We start from the raw sequence: 14,994 nt of genomic DNA, 5'->3' as shown, positions 1-14,994 counted from the left end.
TAAAAATGAATATTAATAAATGTTAAAAAAAAAAAAGAAAAAAAAAAAAAAAAAAAAAGAAATACAGGGTTACCTGATGGAACTGGGAAAACATTAAGAACTTGATAGCATGGATAATTTGTAATATTTCCTGATACAAGTGCTCTATTGAAAACAAAGTTCTTTAGAATTCATTTTTTTAATTTGTACAAGTAGAAATTTATGTAATGATCTCTTTATTTTATATGCTATTTATATATTATTTTAAATAAATTATTTATGCATTTTACATACTCATATTATTTCATAGACTGTAACAAAATGTTATACATATTTATATAGTATTTATCTTTTTATGCAGATGCCTTTGGTTTTTAAGTCACATTTATTTCTTGTTACCATTTTTTACATATAACATGTAATATAACAATATATGTGATTTGTTACAAATATGTAATAACATAATAAGTATGCTTATCCAAGAGAAACAAATTCTTATATTAGCTATGTCTAAAAATCTGCCTTATTCATTTTTTTCCACTTACCTCCCAAGAAGGCAAGTAACATGATAAATTATCTTATAATATATATTTCCATGTCCATCATATTATGAAACAAGATCCATACTGCTTATACCAGAGAAAAATTCAGGGGGAAATAAAGTGAAGAATGGTATGTTTCGGGGGCAGCTGGGTAGCTCAGTGGATGGAGAGCCAGGCCTAGAGAAGGGAGGTCCTAGGTTCAAATCTGACCTCAGACACTTCCCAGCTGTGTGACCCTGGGCAAGTCACTTGACCCCCATTGCCTACCCTTACCATTCTTCTGCCTTGGAGCCAATTCACAGTATTGACTCCAAGATAGAAGGTGAGGGTTTAAAAAAAAAAAAAAAAAAGAATGGTTCCTTATATGGCGGTCAATATCCTTTTTTGTCATGAGTCCCTTAGAGTTGTCCTGGATCTTCTTTGCATTGCTGATAATAGCAAAGTCCTTCACCATTGATCTTACACTGTTGTCACTATGTACAATGTTCTCCTAGATCTACTCACTTCACTTTGCATCCACTGGCTGTCCCCTAGGCCAAGAACTATCTGCCTCTTCATCTCCTCCTTCCAGTTTCTTCTAATTTCTTTCCGGTCTTGGCTAGAATCCTATCTTCTGCAAGAAGCCAGTTGCCGTTGCTCTCCATGCTGGTACCTTCCCTCTGATATTACCTCCTTTTTATCCTGTATAGATCTGGTTTGTGGGATGTCTTCCCCATTAGAATGTGAGCTCCTTGAAAGCAGATTGTTTTTGTCTTTCTTTCCACCCTGCATTCAACATAGAGCCTGGCAAATATAATAAATGCTTGATGACTTGTTGAATTAGACACCATATGACCCTAGGCAAGTCACTTTACCTCTCTGTGCCTTTCCTCAACTATAAAATAAAAGATTGATTCTCATTGGCCTCTAAGGCCCCCTTCAACTTCAAATCTAAGGAGATACACAAGAGTCACAAAGGATTCAGGAGGCAAGCATGGGCCTCTATTCATCTTTATACAATTCATTCAAAAAAGAAGAATTAGAAAGTACAAGGGTTACCAATTTTATATTTTAACTAAACTCTGTTGGATACCTAGTACTATATTGGGTAGCATGAACAACTCAAAAGAAAGCCAAAGGAGTACATTTTTCAGAAAACAACTGTTCATTAGGAAAATGAACAAAGCCAACAGCTTGCTTTAGAAATGAACCACTAGATGGCAGAATGACTTCATTTATTATTTAAATAAATACATTTTAATCCACAAATTCTTGCCAAGTTCTAGCTTATTTGACCACTATGGATGTGCATGGAGGGAGATTCATTGGATCTCTAAGTTGGGAAGAGGACAAACCTTTCCCTGAACAGAATTTCCTTCTAAAACAACCACTCCTAAAAGGTTACCAGAGGCTGAGGACCTTCTACTACCTTCTAAGGCTTTCCAGTAGCTTTAATGATTCAGAAATCATTCCTGGCATGGCGCCAACAACCTGCCTCCACCATTATGGCTCTCTGGGGTGAAGTGGAGAAAAATCTCATCTCATTCTCATAGGTTTGTTCTTGTTCATCTTTTTCCATCATATCCAACATGACCCTATTTGGGAATTTCTTGGCGGAGATACTGGAGTGGTTTGCCCTTTCCTTCTCCAATTCATTTTATAGATGAGAAACCTGAAGCAAACAGAGTTAAGTGGCTTGCTCAGGATCACAGAACTAGTGTCTGAGGCCAAATTTGATTGGGAAGAAGAATCTTCCTGGGACAGCTTGGTAGCACAGCAGATGGTGCCAGGTCTGGAGTCGGGAGGACCTAGGTATAAATCTGACCTCATAATTCTTAGCTGTGTGGCTCTAGGCAAGTCACTTAACCCCTAATTTCCTAGCCCTTACCATTCTTAGAATTGATACCATGAAAGAAGGTAAGGATTTTTAAAAATAGAATAAGAATTTCCCTTACTTCAGGCCCAGCACTCTATTCCACTACACCACCTAGCTGCCCCCCAGCTCTTGTTACAGATAAAGAAACTGAGGCAAAGGCAATTAAGTGACTTGCCCAAGGTCCCATAGGATAATCATTCAGATAGCTTCTCTACTCTAAGTCTCCTTTTCTTTAAATATTCCTAGGGAGTACACAGCATATAGCATTTTATCCAGGTCACTCACCATCTTGGGCATCCTTTCTACTCAAGCTTCTTTCAGGAGACACCCTTCTTAAAATGGGGCACCTACCATACAGTATCCTAGAAGTAGTCTCTCTAGGACAAAATATAGTGATGCAATTCAAGCTGTGAAAGGAAATTATCCTTCTTTGTTTATTTTAATTAATCAAGAACTTAGAGTGCCCCTCCTTTCACATTTAGTCAAACACTTTTACTAGAAAAGGAAGTTCATACCCTCAAAGACCAGAAGTGGATCCCACAAGCAGCGCCACCCTCACCCCAACCCCCTCACCCTGCAATGCCAGGCAAATTAAGAAACTATGATATTCTTGAAATGTGATAGACCAGTCCACAGTGAAAGGAAATAGAAACCAGAGAGACAGAAGTGATATGGGAAAAGGGTTATAAAAGGTGAGACCAGAGAGCTGAGCATTCATTCGGTTGGATTCATTCTGCTTTGGGAACTTCTGTGTTGGAGGGAGACTTCTGTGTTGGAGGGACTTCTGCATTGGTGGCTCTTGCTGAAGGAGACCAACATGACTCCTGTTTGGAGATCGGAACCAGAGTGAGCCTTTGTCAAAGATGAGCTGGATTTCTCTGGATCGGCTATTATAGGGTATTTAGCTAGGCAATATTCTCTACCTCCTTCCTACATCTCTCTCTACTATCTCTACTTTGCCGTAATAAAGCTACTAAAGCTACTAACAGCCTTGTTATTTAAGAGTTAATTTTTATAAATGGTGACCACAACAACTTTTTATAACTCTTAATTTGACCAAAACCAATTTTAACTTTTACAAAGCACCAAAGGCAACCCAGTCCTAAAGGAGGTCCTTCTCCTCTCTCCCTCCTCCTGTGGAAGCCAAAAATTGGTCCAATCAAGCCAACATTGCCCATACACAAAACTAAGACTTTGGGGATGACCTGGTATTATTATCTTTTTCTCATTCAAAATTTCTGTTACCTCAAATTATCTTGGGGTAGAGATATGTCCAAAGACACGAGAGACCTCTATTGGTTCAAAAAAACTCTCTAAGCAAGAAACTCTTGGATTTACATTTTTTTGTTACTCATTTTCAGTTGTGTCCAACTCTTGGTGACCCCATCTGGGGTTTTCTTGGGAAAGATATTGGAGTAATTTGCCATTTCCTTCTCCAGCCCATTTGACAGACGAGGAAACTGAGGGAAGCAGGCTTAAGTGTTAAGACTAGTCCAAGGTGATACAGCTAGAAAGTCAGACATAAAAAGAGTGTTAGAAACCACAATGTCATTGCCAGGAAGGATCTTAGAAGAGAGTGGATCCAAGAGGGGGTCAGTGGCAGTACTTAATATTTCAAGTTGCCTTTTACAGAATTTTTATGGAGGTATTTTTACTGAGGCACTTAGGGAGACAGTGCCTGGGCCCCTGGCCTGGTCCAAGGCCAGCCCTCTCCCTTCATGCCATCTGAGGCCAGATTTGAACTCAAGATGAGTCTTCCTGACTCCAGGCCCAGTACTCTATCCACTGGGCCATCTAGTTGCCCCGCTTTGTATAAATAGTATTTATTTGCATGTTGTCTCCCTCACTAAACTGTAAGCTCCTTAAGGGCAGAAAGTGTCTGTTGCCTCTTTATGTATCCCCAATGCACAGTGTCTGACACATAGTAAGTGTTTAATAAATCTTATGCTAATAACATTTATTAATAATTAATAAAATGTTAATAGATGTTAAATGTTTAAATAAATGTTAAAAATTTAAATTTTTTTTTAATTTAAAAATTAAAAATAAAAAAATGTTTAAATAAATGTTAAAAAATAAACATACAAACTACTATGTACAAAAAAAAAATATGGGTGTAGATCCAAATGATGGAGAAGATATAGGGACCCGTCTGATTTCTACCAAATGACCTTCCAAAAAGCTATGATATAATGTCTCAAAAAAAAATTCTGAGGCAGCATAACCCACAAAAAGGCAAGGTAAAGTAATTTTTCAGCCCAAAATAATTTAGAAGGCTGGCACAGAAAATCTAGTACACCAGCATCAGGGCAGGCTCCACAGAGGCAACAAGTCTTGGGCTCAGCTGAAGCAGCAGCCAAGGCATCCCAAACTCTTGGCCACAGGTGGTAAGGGGGATCAGACAACTACTCAGAAGGAAATTTCAGGGGTTGCTTTGCTGGCTTTGGGGGCAAGACTCTTGTCACATTGCCCATATACAGAATAAGGGCACAGGCCTAAGGCACAGATGCAAGTTGAGGAGCAGGGGACCCTGGTCACAGTTCCAAAGGATAAAAGAGTGCTTGGGGTTACTCACAGAACAGAGCATAAGCCCAGAGAGCATGAAACCCACCTCTCTTTACATCATATCACTTTGAAAGAACCAAAAGCAGATATATCCCCAAGCCAGCTTTGAATGTAGCTGCTTAAAGAACCTGAAGCTTAGAACAGTGCCCACAGGTTCAGAGCCCAACTTTAACAGTTTTTTAAACTAAAAGAAAAGGGCTGAAAAATGAGCAAACAACAAAAAAGAAACTGAACATAGAAAGTTATTTTGGTGACAGAGTAGACTCAAACTTAGAAAAAGACAACAAAGTCAATACTGCTGCATCCAGAGCCTCTAAGAAAAATATGAATTACTCTCAAGTCCAAAAAGAATGAAAGGAGAAGCTAAAAATGGATTTTAAAAATCAAATGAGATAGAAGAAAAATTGGGAAAAGAAATGCAAATGATGCAGGAAAATCATGAAAAAGGAGTCAGTTTGGTAAAGGAAGAACAAAAGAAATTAATACTATAAAAACATAATAGGCCAACTGGTAAAGGAGGCATAAAAATCCAAAGAACTACTTAAAAGGAATTGACCAAATGGAAAAGATACACAAAAATGCACTGAAGAGAAAAACTTCTTGAAAAACAGAATTGGCCCTTTGGAAAAATTCACTGAAGAAAATAACTCTTTACAAAGACGAATGGGCCAAATGAAAAAGGAGATACAAAAGCTTACTCAAGAAAATCATGACTTAAAAAATTAGAATTAGGCAAGTGGAAGCTAATGACTGTATGAGACATCAAGAAACAACTAAACAAAAATCAAAAGAATGAAAAAAATAGAAGAAAATGTGAAATATCTCATGAACCTAGAAAATAAATCCAGGAGAGATCATTTAAGAATTATTTGATTATACCATCTCACACCTGTCAGACTGGCCAATATGACAGTAAAGGAAAATGATAAGTGTTGGACAGGATGTGGCAAAACTGAGACACTAATGCATTGTTGGTGGAGTTGTGAACTGATCCAATCATTCTAGAGGACAATTTGGAACTATGCCCAAAGGGACATAAAACTGTGCATATACCCTTTGATATAGTATTACCACTACTAAGTTTATATCCCAAGGAGATCAAAAAAAAGGGAAAGAACCTACTTATATAAAAATATTTATATCAGCTCTTTTTATGGTAGCAAAGAATTGGAAATTGAGGGGATTTCCATCAATTGGAGAATGGCTGAACAAATTGTAGTATATGATGGTGATGGAATACTACTGTGCTGTAAGAAATTATAAACAGGATGATTTCAGAAAGAGCTGGAAAGACCTGCATGAACTGATGCAGAGTGAAATAAGCAGAACCAGGAGAACACTGTGCACAGTAATAACAATATTGTGGAATGATTAATGGTGAAAGACTTAATCTTAGCAATACCATGATCCAGGACAATTCTGAGGGACTTATGACAAAGAATACTATCTGCCTCCAGAGAAAGAAGTATTAGAGTTGGAATGTATATCAAGGCATATTGTCTTTCACTTTATGTGGGCTTTTATTTGGGGACTTTTAGATTTATATGAGCATTCTCTTACAAAAATAGATAACCAGTGGGGTAGTTGTAAACTGATTCAATCACACAGGAGAGCAGTTTGGACCTTTGCCCAGAGACAGGAAGTCCTGGGTTCAAATTTGAACTCAGACACTTCCTAGCTGTGTGACCCTGGGCAAGTCACTTAACCCCCATTGCCTAGCCCTTACCACTTTCTGCCTTGGAACCAATACATAGTATTGATTCCAAGATGGAAGGTAAGGGTTTTGTTTTGTTTTTTAATTGTTTACCAGCTCCAGGAAAGGGGAGAGAAATAAGAAGAGACAATTTGGATAATATAACTTCAGAAAACTTATTAGGAAAATTATTATTACATGTAATTGGTAAAATGAAATATCTTTACCAAAAAAAAAAAAAAAAAGAATTACTCAACTATTGAAAGCCACAATTGAAAAAGAGCTTAGGCATCACCTTTCAAGAAATTATGAAGGAAAACTGTCCTGATACTTTAGAACCAGAGAACAAAATAGAAATGAAAAGAATTCACTTTTCAACTCCTGAGAGAGATCTCAAAAGGATAACTCCCAAGAATGTTCTAGCCAAATTCCCAAACTCCCAGGACAATGAGAAAATATCATAAGCAGGTAAAAAGAAACAATTCAAATATCATGGAGCCATAGTCAAGATAAAACAAGACTTAGTGGCTTCTACATTAAAGGATTAGAAGGTCTAGAATTTGATATTCTGGAGGACAAAGGAGCTACCAAGAATCACCCAGCAAAACTGAGCATAATCTTTCAAGGGGGAAAAAAATGGTATTTAATGAAATAGAGGGCTTTTGAACACTCCTGATGAAAAGACCAAAATAGAATGGAAAATTTGACTCTCCAATTCAAGAGAATTATTAAAAGATTAATAGGAAGGAGAATTAAAAGGCATTCAATAAGGTTAAATTGTGTATATCCCTGAACAGAGAAATGATTCAGATAACTCCAAAGAACTCTGTCATTATTTAGGGCAGTTAGAAAGAGTATAGACAGAAGGTGAGGGTGTGAGTTTAATATGATGTGATGATATAAAATAAAATTAAGGCATGAGAAAGAGAAATGCACTGGGAGGAGGGGAAGGGAAAAACATAATGGGTAAATTATTGCACATAAAAGAGGCATGAAAGAGTGTTCACAGTGGAGGGGAAGATGGGGGTGGTGGGGAAAAAGGCATGTGAACCTTACTCTCATCAGAACATACACAGTCAATTGGGTATAGAAAGCCATCCTACCCTACATGAAAATTGGAGGGTAAGAGGATAAGAAAAAAGGGGGTAGAGCTGATAGAAAATTAGGCATGATAGAAAATTGAGCTGATAGGCAAACTGATAAAAGTGGAGATCAGAAACTAAACAGGGGTAAAAAGGAAAGAAAGCAATGAAAAGTAATCATAATAGTGAAAAGAAATTTTTACAAATCTTTCTAATAAAGACCTCATTTCTCAAATACATAAATGAGTTGAATACATAAGAACACAAATCATTCTAAAATTGATGTTCAAAAGATATGAATAGGCAGGTCTCAAGCAAAGTAATTAAAGCTCTTTATAAACATGCAAAAAATGCTCTATTATTTAGAGAAATGCAAATTAAAACAACTCTGAGGTATCACTCCACATCTATCAGACTGGCTATTATGAAAGAAAAGGAAAATGACAAAACTTGGAGAGGATTTGGGAAAGCTGGGACAGGAATGCATTGTTGGGGTAGTTGTGAACTGATTCAATCACACAGGAGAGCAATTTGGACCTTTGCCCAAAGGGTTATAAGACAGTAAATAATACCCTTTGACCCAGCAATACCATTACTGGGTTTGAATCCCAAAAAGATGAAAAACAAAAAGGGGCAGCATCTATTTTACAAAAATATTTAAAGCTGCTCTTTTTAGCAGGGCAAAGATTTGGAAAAATTGGGGAATGGCTGAGTAAGTTATAGCATATAATTGTAATGGAATACTACTGTGCTGTAAGAAATGACAAGCAGGAGGAGCTCAGAAAAACCTGGAACTGAAGCAATGAAATAAGCAGAACCAGGAGAATATTGTACAGTGACAGAAATACTTTACAATGAACAACTATGAATAACAGCCATTCTCAGCAATACAATGATCCAAAACTATCCCAAAGGATTCATGATAAAAAATGCCATCTACTTCCAAAGAAAAAGAATTGAGTCAAAAAAGCAAACTTTTTTCACTTAATTTTTTTGAGTTTTCTTCCACAAAAGGATTAATAAGGAAAATGTGTTACATGATTGCATATGTAAAGTCTATATGAGATTGCTTACCATGTCAAGGAGGGAGGGAGAGAATTCAAGACTCAGTGTTCTTTGAAAACTGTTTTTACATGTAATCGGTGGGAAAAATAAAAAATGAATGCTAAAAAAAGACATGCAAGATAAGTTGGATATAATCAATAGAGGGAGAGTATTAAAGGGGATTCAAAAAGGGCTTCCTGTAAAAGTTATGATTTTAGTTGGCTAGGAGACACGTGAGGGCATGAGAGGCAGTCAGTGAAAATTCATGGGGTAAGGAGACTGAGTGATTTCTACAAAGGACATTCAAGGATGCTACTGTCACTGTGTCATTCTCTAGCAAACAAGGGGTACAGATTAAAGTCTTTTTCAAGGCCTGAACTCCCAGTGTCTACGAAACAAACCTCACTGGACCTCCCTTAAACAGCCCTGTAAGGATAAAGGAAAACTATTGCAAGTATCACCAGAAAATCTTAAGAGCTTGATTCAACCAATAATGTGCTATTTATACTGCTATATTATCTGAATGACATCTTAAATAATTCCCTCAGTTCCCTTAATTCTAAAATAGGGATATGGTGTAAAAGGGGTAGATTGGATGGCCTTTGAGGTCACTTCCAGTTCTAAATGCTAAGTTAAATCTTTTCTCTGGGCTTGTTTCCTCACCTGAAAGGTAAGCTATCTAGGTAGTATGGTGAATACAGTCATGGATCTAGATTCTTGTAGACAGAAGTTTAAATCTGATCCCAGACACTTAATACCTATGTGACAGTGGGTAAGTCACTTCATCTGTCTTAGTTTCCCCATCTGTAAAATAAGAATAGTAGGGGCAGCTGGGTAGCTCAGCGGAGTGAGAGTCAGGCCTAGAGACAGGAGGTCCTGGGTTCAAACCCGGCCTCAGCCACTTCCCAGCTGTGTGACCCTGGGCAAGTCACTTGACCCCCATTGTCCACCCTTACCACTCTTCCACCTATGAGACAATACACCGAAGTACAAGGGTTTAAAAAAAATTAAAAAAAAAATAAGAATAGTAGCTCTTAATTCTTAGGGTTATTGTGAGGATAAAATACTTGTAAAATGCTTTGAAAATCTTAAAGTACTAGAGGCAGCTAGGTTAGTGGATAGAGTCTGGAGATGGGAGGTCTTGAATTCAAATATGACTCTAGACACTTTTAGAGCCATGACCCTGGGCAAGTCATTTAACCCCAGTTGTCTAACCCTTTCCACTCTTCTATCTTGGAACAGAATTAATTCTAAGTCAGAAAGTAAAGGTCTCAAAAAAAAAAAAAGGGGCCTTAAAGCACTGTATAAATGCTAGCCATTATTATCAAGCAATTAACATTTATTAAGCACCTACTATGTGTAAACCAGAGTACCAAGGGCTAGGGATACAAAAGGAGTCAAAGAAATCCCCACTGTCAAGGAACATGATCTAGTGGAAGGGACAATATGAAGATATACGCAAAGCTTTAGGTACAGGATAAATAGGAAATAAATTAACAGAGGGAAGGCAATGGAACTAAAAGGGGTTAAGGTTACTACTGTAAAACAAAGGGGATGGGATTAAATTGAATTTCACAAATTTATTGAGGGTCTACTGAAAATTAACGGGAAAAGAAACAGTCTCTGCCTTCAAAGAGTTTATATTCTGCGACATTCTCTAGATTTTTAGTCTAAGTGTCGAAAGATCCTGTCAGGATAGTGTCATCTTCCTGGGTTCAAATCTGGCCTCAGACACTTACTAGCTGTGTGACCCTGGGAAGTCACTTAATTGTCTGTCAAATGAGCTGGAGAAGGAAATGGCCAACTACTGCCAGGTCTCCCAAACGGGGTCATGTAGAGTGCAACACGCCGGAAAAGACTGAACACCACCACTCCACTTTTAATTTATAAGCCCTGGATTCAAATCCCTCCTGTGAAGCCTGCATCCCGTGGGACTTGACCTTGCTGGGTCTCAGATTGTGCCTCTCTAAAAGGAGAGAGCTGGGCAGATGGCCATCCCTTGTAGCCCTAGGTCTCGGACCCCATGACTCAGTTTCCTGCTCTGTAACAATGGGAGGTCAGCTCCCTTACCGCCCTACCAAGCCGCACCCCAGAACAGCTCCGCGCCTGCGCGAGAAAACGAAACCGCTCTGACCCCGCCCCCTCCGGAGCCCGGCGGAAATGGGAGCTGAGGGGTACCCTGGAGAGACGCTCTAGCCGAGATCTCGAGGCTCCGTGCCTTCCTCGGCCCAGCCCCTCGCAGACCCTAAGTATGAGCCGAATCTCGCCGAACCCGAGGCTTCGCACCGCCTCGCGACACCGCCGGAAGTGACGCGAGACTGTAGGACGGGCCCGCGCGTCCCGTCGAGCCTTGCGGCGGCGGGATGATGGCGGCGGCGGGAGCGTTAGAGAAGAGTTTCGTGGAGCTCTGCGGCGCCGAGCGGGAGCCGCAGCGGCGCTTCCGGGACTTCATCATCTCCAGCCTCGGTACACGGCTAGCGGCTTTTAAGGCCTCGGCCTTCCCTTTCCCTGGACTCCCGGCCCTCTGGCTTGTCACACGGTCCCTGGCCCGGCCCAGCCCCCGCCTCCAGCTAGTCAGCTCCACCCGACCTTCTGGGCACTGCCCCCCTCATCCCTCGTGCCTCAGTACCCTCGTCCGTAAAAGAAAGGGCTTGGACTATCAAGCGCCTCTGTGGGCCCTGGCTGGGGCTTGCGCTCTTCTAACATCCCCCAGGCTATGACATTTTGATTTCCGAGGCCCTTTCGCTGCCCCAAGGTCTCTGTTCTAAAGCCCCTCCCAGCTCTGATAGTCTGCATTCTAAGATCCCTGCTAGCGCTGACATTCTCCATTCTAAGATTCCTCCCAGCTCTGACATTCTGTGATCTAAAGCCCCTCCCAGCCCTGGGACATTGCGGATTCTAAAGTCCATTGTAGCCCTGACATTCTCTGTTCTAAGGATGCTTTCAACTCTGGTCTCTCTGCTGTTCGCTTTGTAGGAATTGGGAGTTCATCAGGAGCTGTGAAATATGTCGAGAGTGCTGGTGGCTTCTACTATATGGAAAGCAGCAAGTTGTTCTCTGTCACCAGAAACAGGTTCATTCATTGGTGAGTGTTACCGTTTCCAATACCAGGAAGGAGATCTATCTAGTCCATAGCACTATTACCTCAAGTGAAGAGTGGTTTTTGAAAATGGGAAGAGACGTGTTTTTTTCATCTGATTTCTAAGTTATATGGAGAACAGATGTAGCAAGGAGAAATTCAGGATTTTAATTCTGGCTTCAGGTTGTTGGCTCACTCACTACCTGTGTGACTTTGGGCACATTATTTAAAATCCTTGGGCCTCAGTTTCCACTTCTATAAAATGAGGGGGTTGGACTACATAATCTCTCACCTTTCCCACTATACATTTAATGTCCCAAGGCAGGAGAAGGTAAAAATGGCCGCTGTTAAATATTATACTATACTATAGTGCATAGAACATGGTGATAGATACTAAGAAAAATACATAGTTGAGATATGATATTGTTTCTGCCCCCACGGAGCTTACAGTCTAATAGAAAGATAACTTAGACTGCAAAGTTTTCCATGGTAAGTGTATTAGCTCTACCCTGCAAAGAGCTAAGTGAAATGTGAGAGTGGAGATCATTCCAAACCAGTTCTTGATCAGGGAAGACTTCCTGAAGTCATTAAGTTGAACTGTAAGGATTAACAGATAAGAAGGAAATACATTGTCAGTATGAGAAATGGCCAAGTGAAGCCATTGAAGTAGTTTGGTGATAGAATATTCTGACTGGGGAAAGGGATGGGGGATTATATTACAGGAACCTGGAAAGATTGTGATGGGCCTTGAAGGTCAGGCAGGAAATTTTGAATTTTTATTTTATAGGCAGTAGAGAGCTACAGAAAATTTTTGAGCAGAGGAGTATTGCCAACTCTGTTATTTAGGATGACTTTAAGATGTAGAAGAGTTGTTTCCCACTTATTCCCACGAATACATTTTACTTCTGGCTTTGCCATTTTGTACACGTCTAACCTTTATGTAGAGTACCTCCTTTTTGTTGGTATATAAATTTTGTTTTAACACAGACTATAAAGCATAATCCTTAAAAACAACTGGATGCAATTTGTGTCTGATAATTGAGATGGCCGTGCACTTTTATAATTTAGCGTTTGTCAGAATAAAAGGAAACTGTCTTTTTTCAGCTTAACAGGGTAGTACCAGCATTATTATAGGTTACCTAAATTTGGTTGCTATTTAATTCTTCACTTAATGTAGTTGTCATTGTATGAATTCTCTCTTTTGGATGTGTTTTCTTTATGCTTTAAGCTGTATCCCTTCATACAGGAATTCCCTTTTTTTTTTTTACTTATGGTATAGTAATATTCCATGACATTCAGGCAGCACACACACAGTTCATTCAGTCATTCCTCAGTCATATATTTCAGAGTCAAATGCGATTTCTTTATCATTCAAATGTAGACAAGAGTAAAAGGGGAAAGAAGGTATTTCATCATCAATAATTATAATCTCTATAACATCTTAGTATAGCAGTAGCATTTTCCTTCAGTAAAGTCCGATGTCCTCCAACTCCATAGCCAGCATTTTGCACTATCTGCCATGGAGTGATTCATTTTAGATAAAGTAAGAGGATAGTTTCTACCTTCTCTTTAGAGAAGATTTTATAGAAAAATAGGTTTTCAGGATTTATTTGATTTTATTTTCTAAAGGAAAAGGCTAACTGAAAAGGTAAGGTATCGGAGAGGAGATAGCTGGTTGTGAAGCTTGGAGAAAGACTTTTAGATATGCAAGTGCATGATTGGCTGAAAGAGATTTTTACTTCATTTCATTCAGGGAGCTGAGATGATGAGAAGGGGAACTGAAGTCCAGGGAAGGTCAACTGAAAATTAGAGTTTTGTAATGCAAAATAAGAGAAGCAACTAAAGCCCTTTTTGTTCTGAGTGCTAAGATTCAAATAAGAGTTGGAGTTGGGAAAGGACCAGTGTTCCAGAAAGACAACCAAGACCTGCTTAGAAGCAGTGGCAAAGGTCAGAGGTAGAGAATATCAGAAAGGGCAGACAGAAATAATTGACAGAGAAAAGGCAGAGAAAGAGATGGTGAATCCAGAGTCGGTGAGGACATTTTATTCATCTATTTTATGAGAATTTATTTTAAACAAAAACTTCTTTACTTGGAAAGGAAGAGAATGGGCAATGGGTTTGAAAAAAGTTCTTAGTGCCCTTCTTAAAGTTTGCCTTTTGGGGGCAGCTGGGTGACTCAGTGGATTGAGAGTCAGGCCCAGAGACAGGAGGTCCTGGGTTCAAATCTGGCCTCAGACACTTCCTAGCTATGTGACCCTGGGCAAATCACTTAACCCCCATTGCCTAGCCCTTACTGCTCTTCTGCCTTGGAACCAATACCCAGTATTGATTCCAAGTCAGAAGGTGAGGGTTTATAAAAATAAATAAAATTTAAAAGTAAAAAAAGTTTGCCTTTTGCCTACTGATATATAAGCCCTATTTTGGAAGTAGGAAGAGAAAACCAAATTTCCTCTTGAGTTTAGAATTATTTTTACATGTTGAAAGCTATTGTGTTCCTTGGGATTACTAACTATAGAAACGGTGTCTGAAGATGAACAAGTGAGGGCAACAATAGTTGCTAGCATGCCACTAGGCCAGCACTTCCCTAACCACAGCAACTAATAGTGGATTACCCAGGTTTGTGAGAGCTCCCTTGCTTGATATTGTACTGATTCATTCACATAGTCATTATAATGAAAGCAAACTTCATGGTGGTCAATTCTTCCATCACGTTAAATTTACCATCTCTTTTTCTAGCTTCTTTTAGAACTCTCAACTCAAGGCCCACTTCCTGCACCAGGCTTTTCCTGATTTCCTCAGTTGTTAGGAACCTGTCCTTCTCCTGAGATTACTTTGTGGTTATTTGTATCCCCATTATTCCATCTCCAGTAAAATGTAAATTTCTTGAGAACAAGAACTATTACATTTTGTCTTTTTTCTCTCTGAAGCCTACCACATTACAAAGCAAAAATGCTTTGTAAAAGCTAAAATTTGGGTAGCACCTTAAAGTTTACAGAGTACTTTATAAACATTATCTCATTGGGTTCTCACAACAACCCTGGGAGGTAAGTGCTTTTATTATCCTCAATTTACAAATGAGGAAACCACCAAGGCAAACAGTAAGTGACTTGCTCAGGTCTCACAACTAGTAAATCTCTGAGGCAGAATTGAAACTC

The 14,994-nt window shown here is 39.2% G+C and overlaps 1 protein-coding gene across 1 annotated transcript in view; it reads left to right on the top strand.

Moving 5' to 3' along the window:
* The first annotated feature begins 11,126 nt into the window (after window positions 1-11,126).
* NUP160 (nucleoporin 160) overlaps window positions 11,127-14,994 on the top strand; it is a 49,208-nt gene continuing 45,340 nt past the window's right edge. Inside the window, exons 1-2 of the mRNA XM_044680838.1 lie at window positions 11,127-11,226; window positions 11,737-11,845. Of these exons, the coding sequence (XP_044536773.1) occupies window positions 11,127-11,226; window positions 11,737-11,845 (209 nt within the window). The remainder of the gene's footprint in view (window positions 11,227-11,736; window positions 11,846-14,994) is intronic.

The sequence above is a fragment of the Gracilinanus agilis genome, chromosome 6, assembly GCF_016433145.1.
Source record: "Gracilinanus agilis isolate LMUSP501 chromosome 6, AgileGrace, whole genome shotgun sequence".
Classification (NCBI taxonomy): Eukaryota; Metazoa; Chordata; class Mammalia; order Didelphimorphia; family Didelphidae; genus Gracilinanus; species Gracilinanus agilis.
The sequence above is the reverse complement of the archived record's forward strand: the minus strand, read 5'-3'. Positions and strand labels throughout refer to the sequence as shown.